Genomic DNA, 9,241 nt, shown 5'->3' with positions numbered 1-9,241 from the left:
AGGATACTTAAAATCAAACTCTAAGATCTTGATTCTTATCTAAGTTCATAAGAATCAAGATTGGAAGCGGAATTGAAGAAGTGATCGTGTTCATACTTCGATATACTCCGAGATGATGAAAAAAAACACTTTAGGAAGGTAAGAGAGTGTGTGAGGATACTTTAGAGGTTCAAAATTGGTGTTTTTCAAGTCTGGCTAACTTAAACCGATTCAACCACTCTGAACTGGTTCAAGTGTCAACGTTGTTTTTTCCTCAAAAACTTATTGGCCAACTTGAACCAGTTTAATCACTCTGAACTAGTTCAAGATATGCATATAGTTTTGGTAACTCTATTTTGACTTCCTATTGTGCATAGACTTTTACCATATTGGTCATGAACGAAATTCACTTGTTTTCCAAGTTAAATTAGGTTTTCAAAAGTCTATAAAAACATGTTTTATCACCTAGGATTTCACGGCTTTTTGCATACAGAATTCTGATTTAATTGTGAGCCATCTTTGTGAGATTTTTCAGTATTTTTCATTGAAAGCATACACACTATATACACGAGTGATTTAGGGTGGTGTTCTTATTTTGATCGAAGTACGAGTTTGAAGATATCATCAATATCGATCAATGAAATCAGAATTCATTCATTCTACAACAAATTTAGATTTAAAGAAGAAAGATGTTTAGATCACACTTTGAAGGGGTTAAGACGCTTTTGCAAAGTGTTGTTGATCTGTCAGCAATCCTTCTACAAGGTGCAAGGAGTAAGTCTAAAGTCGAGAACTGTAGGATGGGGGAGTCCGGTGTTCAGCGAGTTGGGTCTTGGTAGAGTGAAGGGGTGTGAGCTTGAGTCAAAATTCGGTGTATTTTGTTTCATACATAGTGGATCTTTTTACACTTGGGATAACGCACAAAACCTCGAGATTTTTCAATTGATTTACTCGCTAAAATCCGGTGTCACTCTAACTTTACTTGCATTTATTTTTAATTTGTGCTTTGATTAATTTATTTTTATTTCGGTAAATTTAATTTAAGCAAAAATCGGATAAAAGAGCAAGTTGAACCTATTCACTCCTTTAGGTTACTTATCCATATTATATTCCACAACTATTTCGCATTGTACAACTCACACTACCACGGTCGAAAACTGTGGTGGAATGCATTTTTCATTGTGGTTAAAAGTGATTTTTCTTGTAATAAAAAGAGAGAATATTTTCTTATGTTGGGTTGCATTAAATTAAATAAATACATTACTATTCGTTTGACTGGATTTGTTAAGACATTTTTGTCAATGTGAATGTTGCAGTTCACATATTATCCTGATGCACGTCTCTGTCTACATTAATTAAACTTCTCCTAGACGTGTTTTTCGTTCTAATCACATGGAAACTAGTACTATTGGTCCATCATCTCTCAATGATGGTGTAATAATAATAATAAAAATAATAATATTTTTTTTCCATAAATTAAAAATAATAATATTATTAGTAAAACTAATACTAATAATGATAATAGTACCGAAAACACGGTTAAGAAATCTTAAACTAGCATGGTTGACTTTGACATTTGTTTCACAACATCAAATACTTTTATTTCATTTTCTTTGCTTGAATTACTCACCCAACAGAATTTTTTTTTTTTTTGCTTAAAGAAATCATGCTTCCATCACCAATTTCCTCTCTTCACACGCGCGCGCATATATATATATATATATATATATATATATATCTTTATGTTTGATGATGAACACTGTTGTGGGGTATAAAGAAAATAAAATTATTAACTTGATCGAGTAATATTGCAACATACATCTATCTAATTGACTAATAATATTTTGAGGCAATTCCAAGGGTCCTCCTAGCACCAGGTGTCACGGCGAAGCTTTGAATACCACGGATTATTTAAAAAAATTGAAAAAAAAAAGACTAATATTTTGAGGCATCTCCAATTCTTTTTCGTCATAATTTATTGTATCAGCATCTAGCTAGGTGGATTTAATCAATTTAGCTGTATTTCAAATTTAAACCCAAAATTCTAATTAAATTAAATTCATTTTAATTTTGGGTAGATAGGACCAGTAGTTTAAGCAACCAGCCGTCACCAACTAACGACATATTTTTCATTAATTTTTTATGTACAAAAAGAATACTCTGTGACTTGTTTGGATCGAACCCTAATTATAAGGTGGATCTAAACCATTAATTATACATCACATCCCTTAGATTTTTAGATAAATTAATGGATTCATAAATCATAATCAGAGTTGATTTAATTCGAGGAGTACTAAGGTGAAGCCAATTAAGTTAGAAAAGTCTGAAAATGTGAACATGCATGTGCATGTAAAGCCAGTGAAATTAATGGTACGTGCTATATATATATATATATATATATATATATTAAAACATATATATAAATATGGACTCACATATTGGTCTCTTTGAAGACCATATATAGTGGAATAACAATGATAAAATTTCTGATGAATTTTAAACAAAACCTAATCTTAGCCATGTTCACTACAAACAATAAAGAAAAACGTAATCAATTATTATGAAATATCGATATATATACACACACACATACACACGCAATGACGCAAAACGTACCGGTCAACTTGAAAATATATATATCTCTCTCTGTGATTAAAATGTAGTGCTTACCTGTTCTCATGCAAGGATATCAATGAAAATTGTTGATGATAACGCGGTGACGAAGATTTTTGGGTTGTATATATAAGCATGCATTGTGCCTGAAGCTTTGAAGTGCACAAAACACACACACAAACACACACAGACACACACACACACAGAGATGAAGGCCAACTTCTTTTTGATAACTATTGTAGTCTTTGGAGTACTAGGAGTTAGCCATGGAGGTGAGCTGAGGAAGAATTTTTATAAAAACAGCTGTCCCCTCGCCGAGCAGATCGTGAAGAACATTACATGGCAACATGTGGCTAACAATTCCGCTTTGCCTGCTAAGTTTCTAAGGATGCATTTTCATGATTGTTTTGTTAGGGTAAGATGTCTCTTTTCAGCATTGCACGTGCGCGCGCGCACATATACATACATACATACGTACATACATACATACATGAAACATATGGTTGTAGTGTCATTAATTATTAAAGGTCATACCAATGGTCTAATCCAAATAGTAGATCTTTCCTCTGTTAGAGCCTGTTTGGTATGTAATTTGATTTTGCTGTTTCTGTTTTTGTCTGGTACTATAGCAGTGAATAGTGAAAAAAATTATTTTGATAAAAATTATTTTGTTTTCTACAGTGCCGAAACATTTCGTGATTAGTGGTCAAAGACTGAAACATCAATTTGGTGTTTTTATATGTTATTGCACTATAACGTGGTACTGTAGCGATGAATAATTTTTTTATTTATTATTTAAAAAAAAAAATCTTAAATGACAATTTTAAACTAGCCATTATATTTTTAAAATTCGCAACACTTTTCTACCAAATATGTTTTATGTTTTAAAAATCTTACAACAAATATATGTTATCAAACATGCATTCAATCACTATTCAAATTAAAGCACTCTGTAACAAAACACTAATTTTGTTTAGGCTTAAAACAAAACGCTAAAATATTAGACACTATTGTAATAGTATGTTCATTTGTTTAAACTTTCTAATATAATGTATATTAGGCAATAAATCACAGTATTCGGGATTTTGTCCCGGCTAAGTCACAAAGCGCCCCTCCACACGGTCAGATAAAACGCGGGTCTTCACCCACGGGTGTCAAATGTTCGTTTCCCTTTCCTTGAGACCAGTCTTTCATGATTACAAGATTATCCAAACTTGGCATAATGATATAAATGATGCATCATTATTTTATTATTTTAATTTTTTTTTCTAAAGACTTGTTTGGTTGGTTGATTTCTCTGCAGGGTTGTGATGCCTCAGTGTTGATAAACTCTACGACAAATAACACAGCTGAAAAGGACGCAGTTCCAAACCAATCATTGGCTGGATTCGATGTTATTGATGATATAAAGACCCAATTAGAGAAGACATGTCCAGGGGTAGTTTCATGCGCGGATATTGTCACCTTAGCTGCCAGAGACTCAGTTTCCTTCCAAGTAAGTCTCAAATCATATTGAAGGGAAAAATAAATAAATAAATAAAAAGCATACGATAAGACTCTAGAGAGTCTAAAAGTAATTAAAGGGTCTTTGTCAGGGTGTAACTTGTCTATTTTCAAAATGGAAGAGAGGGTTCCAGTTCGGACGTGCAAAAAAGGTGTATATGTTTGCTAAAACTGAAATTAAATAAATTGTTGCATCCATACATGCAGTTCAATAAATCAATGTGGGAAGTGCTAACTGGAAGAAGAGATGGACGGATTTCTCGTGTTTCGGAGGCCCTTGCCAACATACCTTCGCCATTCTCCAACTTCACCACCCTCAAACAAGCTTTTGCCAACAAAACTCTCACTCTCAAGGATCTTGTTGTTTTATCAGGTAAGTGTGTTGCCACTTTAATTATTTCAAATCACAAAATTTTATTTGATTTGGTTTTTCGAAAATCAGAAAACTCTACCGAAACTTGTTTGGTTGTAATTTTGAGAAATTGTTTTTTCAAAATCGGAGTTAAAAAAAAAAGAGAAAAAAATATGATTTCATTATACTATCTTTTATAGTTCTTCGAAATTGTTTTTTCATTTTTTTAGTCCTTGAAACCGTGTTTCCCAATCCCATAAAAAAGTGGTCAGATTCATACAATTTGAAAATTACGAATAAAATAAGTTAATTTTGTAGTTTATCAAATGTACCCTAGTTTAATCTCAAGGTGTTGGCCTAATGAAAATGACTTGGGCTCTGGAACGTCCTGGTCTCAAGGTCGATTCCTCCTGGGTTCGAACAATTCCTGGAGCCCACAACCGCGGACATAGTCCGAGCCTTACCGGATTGAACATGTACCCCAGTTATCAAAAAGAAAAAAAAAATGTACCCTTATTTTAATTTAGTATCTGAAATTCTGTTATTCCAAACAGAAATGGGATTTCATGATAAAGGATTGAAAACCAATTTTCAAAAGGATTTGATTCAAAACACAATGTTAGGAGCTAGTTCATCTATAATATGTTCATGTCATGAAATTAATGAAACATTTAATTAAGAATTAGCTTTTGGTCGATCAGGTGCACACACTATTGGTGTTGGACTCTGCAATTTCTTCAGCAACAGGCTTTACAATTTCACCGGCAAAGGCGACGCAGATCCTTCTCTGAACTCCACCTATGCTGCTACATTGAAAACCAAGTGCCAAAGCCTTTCAGACAACACAACTACAGTTGCAATGGACCCCGGGAGTTCGCTAGCATTCGACAACCATTACTTCACTAACTTGAAGCTGCAACAAGGCCTTTTCCAATCTGATGCTGCACTTTTAACCAACAATGGTGCTAGCAACATTGTCGATGAGATGCTGGTTGGCTCCGCGAAGTTCTTCACCGAGTTCAGCCAATCGATAAAGAGAATGGGTGCCATCGGAGTGCTCACTGGAACTTCAGGAGAGATAAGGAGAAAGTGCAGTGTCGTTAATTAATTCCTAATTAAGAGTTGGAGGTTGAGTATCTGTATTAGTAGCTGAAGCTACTTTCTTTAATTTTTTGTACGTTTTTCTTCAAATAATTATTAAACATGCAAAGTAATTGGTTATTTTAATTTTGCTCTAATGTGACAATAAAATGTTTCATGGGGTTTTCTTTGAATCCACTTCAAAAGCCTTCAATCTAGATAATGTAATTTGGAAAATTCAACGTACTTCTATCTTATTATTTCCATTAAGTGGCTTGTTTATACATGCTAGCATTAAAATGTATTGTATGATTTTATATGCCCAAGAAGGCACTCAATTGAAGAAGTCGAACACAACTTTTATAACTTTCAAATTTTGATATATTATTTCTTCTCACTTCTTGCCACGGCCGGCCTAGGCATAGGCATGTAAGATATTTTCTTATATTTGTGGCCCACATGATTTGGACACGTGATTTACTTTTATTATTTGGTGGTTAAATAAAATATATTTCAGATTAATATTATATTATTTGGTAAACTTATAAATTATCTTTTTGGTAATTAATTATTGGAGAAGTGTTTTCCTATTTATTCCTTTTTTTGATGGAAAGTGAAATTAGAATTACTAAAAGGAAAACTAGTCCTTTCTCTACCTTTATAAAAGTGCATATTCCAGTCAATTATGTACGCTAATGAAAACAACACGTATAATATTTATGTGTGCAAAAGGTTAAGAGAGAGAAATTGATTTTTACGCTTTGACTATTGTAGTTTAACATGTTATTCGTTCCGCAGGAAAGATCTTGACGTTCGCCTTGATCTCTTCGAGTTTTACAATTACAAATCGAGATATTTATATCTAATTAGTATTTATTTATGCATTATAGAAATGTGAGAGTAATGAAGTTCTAAGATTATGAGATTCATGTTTATTTGTGATGAATGGTTTTTACGAATAATTATAGTTTACATGTGGTATTAGAGCTTAAGGTTTAGGGACTCATTATTTTTCTTTATCATTGCATAAATAATATTTAATATATAATGATAATTGCATGATTGAATAATGGGTTGTTTTGAATCCGCGTTGTGGATATTTTTTTATCAGTATTTTCTGTGGGTTTGTTTGGATCTGATTTTAGTTTCCATACATAAATTTCCGAATTTTATGTAATTGCATGAAAGTCAATTACTTAATAATGCATGTATGCACGTATAGAAAAAGATGAAGAAGTTTCCTTTTCATATATGATTTTGAAAAGGAATATGTATATTATTATATACTAATTTTTATATCATTATGGATGAATTTTGTGGACACCAAACTAACTTGGGTATCTTGGTTTTCGAGCCTGATTTAATTGCTGAAAATTGTAATGGCAGCTTGTTACTATTTGAAAGAAGCTCACTGTTTTACCAATTATTGTCCGATCATATAAATGATTTTATTTTTAATTACTTGAAAAATAATAAAATATTAAATACATAAAGTGTGTGTGTGTGTGTGTGTATATATATATATATATATATATATATATATATATATATATATATTATTAGAAATTAGAATTTCTAGAATAATGTGTGAGTTTAGAAATTTGACTTTATTGGACATGCAAATAAATTATTGTTCAGTATCCAAACATACATATATGATGGAGAATCAATTTTAAATTGATTCAATTATGATTTTCAAGTCTGAAAATAAAAATAATATATTTTATTATGTATATAAAGTAAAATGATATTTTTATTGAATTTTTGGACTATTAAATTTCTGGGATCGAACCTACCTAAATTTGGATCGACTAGTATGAGTATGTGTGCATAATGTTAAAGGGGCAAATTAATGGTGAATTAGTAACTAACTAATTTAATATTCATATTATATGAGGGTTAATAGCTACCAAAGTGGCATAACCTTAATGATTGATGAATATTAATTTTAGTAGTAAATATAATTAATGATGAATTAGTCACTAACTAATTTAATATTCATATTATGTAAAGGTTGGTAGCTATCAAAGTGGCCTAACCACAATGGTTGATGGATAATAATTTTAGTGGTAGACATAATTGTAATATTTTATGAATTATGATACTTATGATTTTTTGTGGTATTCATGAATATTGAATTTATTTAATTATAAGAAATAATTCTCCAAAGGGAATTGATTTTCAAGTGATTAAATGAAAATTAAGGGGTTGTATGTATTTTTTAATTAGGTAGATATAGGATATCCAAAGGTAACTTATCTGTTTAATTAAATAATGCATCACCAATAAAGGTATACATATAAATACAAATAAGCATCATTATTAGTATTTTATAGTTGCCACCCAAAGGGGTACTATAATTATACATTGTATTTATATTTTAAGTTATATATACATGTTATGAACTCAAAGCATTATTGTTGTGAGCATTTTATATTATTATGTTTGTTTTATTACATCCCTTAATTCACATGCTACATTTGTTCTGCTTCTCAATAGGAATAGCTTTTCAAAATGGAATGAGTAAGTTAAGTTCAAAATTTAGAAGAAATCGAACAAATTAAGCATTATGGCTATGCGAATAATTGTTCCCCATAGTGATAGTGCTAAGGAATATTTGATTATAAGAATATTTTTGTATTGTAGATAAATATCTAAAATGAAAATTATTAATTGATATAACTACTATGCATTTTTTGTTGGTACTCGCACCATGTATGAATGTATTTTTAGATGACTAATGTTGCTGCAAAATTGAGAACCTTATGGATGATTGTGAATGAGAATTTTCTTATTCAATTTATTCTCAATTTCTTGTCTATATTCAGTATGGGTCATTTCGAATTAACAGTATTAAGACAAGTGGAAAGTGATTTAATTGACTATTATGTTAATTTAGGAGGAGACAAGACTTAAGTAGCAAAGTAATCATTATGTTCATCTGATGACTCAAGAAGTTAAAAAGAAATTTGGGAATAATTCTGAAAAGGTATTAAGTGAGCAACACCCAAAATTAAAAGATTTAGGTCAATCTACTAAAAGAAATGAATATAATAATGTAAAAGTGTCATTTATGTATTGAACATTTTTATAAAGATTACATGAAATATAAAGAATGATTTGAAAAAGAATGGTAAATCTTTTGACTTTTGTATATTTCAAATCACGTATTAATATTTCTTCTAATACATGATAGGTTGAGTTAAGTACTAATGTTTATGTTTCTAATAGATGCAAGGATTTCTTATGGCTTAAACCACAAATTCAAATGAGAATTTCTTATTTATGAGAATTAGAAAAAAGTTTTGTTGAAACCATTGAGACATTTTATTTAGTCTTAGACAATGAATTTTATTTAAATTGTTTCAAACTCTTTATGTTTCTTCAATTTTTCATAATTTGATTTTATTTCAAAACTTTATGTTAATGGGTTTTCCATTAAATTTGATAATGATGTTTATTTGAGAAATTCTAATTTGTGTGTTATGGTATTCTTGTTAATAATTTTTGTAAATTCAAACTTGATAATTTATTTATTAAAACCCTTTTGACCTTGCATCATAATGTTAGAATAAAGCTTAGCTCAATTATTGAAAATTAATTTATCACGTGACATAATAGACTGAGACAATATTCAGTGAAAGGTTAAAAAAATTAGTAAAGGATGTGATTCTTCTGAATCTAAACTTTACTGATTTTGGTGTGTGTGTGTGG

At 30.5% G+C, this 9,241-nt stretch overlaps 1 protein-coding gene across 1 annotated transcript; it reads left to right on the top strand.

Annotated features, from left to right (window-relative positions):
• Window positions 1–2,800: 2,800 nt before the first annotated feature.
• On the top strand, window positions 2,801–5,555 carry LOC132294502 (peroxidase 3-like). The gene is made up of 4 exons (XM_059792422.1): window positions 2,801–3,007; window positions 3,896–4,087; window positions 4,303–4,468; window positions 5,149–5,555. The coding sequence occupies exons 1-4, from the start codon at window positions 2,801–2,803 to the stop codon at window positions 5,553–5,555; spliced, it is 972 nt and encodes a 323-aa protein (XP_059648405.1).
• The last annotated feature ends 3,686 nt before the right edge of the window (window positions 5,556–9,241 follow it).

This window comes from Cornus florida, unplaced genomic scaffold, assembly GCF_030987335.1.
Source record: "Cornus florida cultivar Cherokee Brave unplaced genomic scaffold, ASM3098733v1 CherokeeBrave_3.0.0_Hap2_Chr01, whole genome shotgun sequence".
Taxonomy (NCBI): Eukaryota; Viridiplantae; Streptophyta; class Magnoliopsida; order Cornales; family Cornaceae; genus Cornus; species Cornus florida.
Note: the sequence above shows the minus strand (reverse complement) of the source record. Positions and strands in the feature narration are given on the sequence as shown.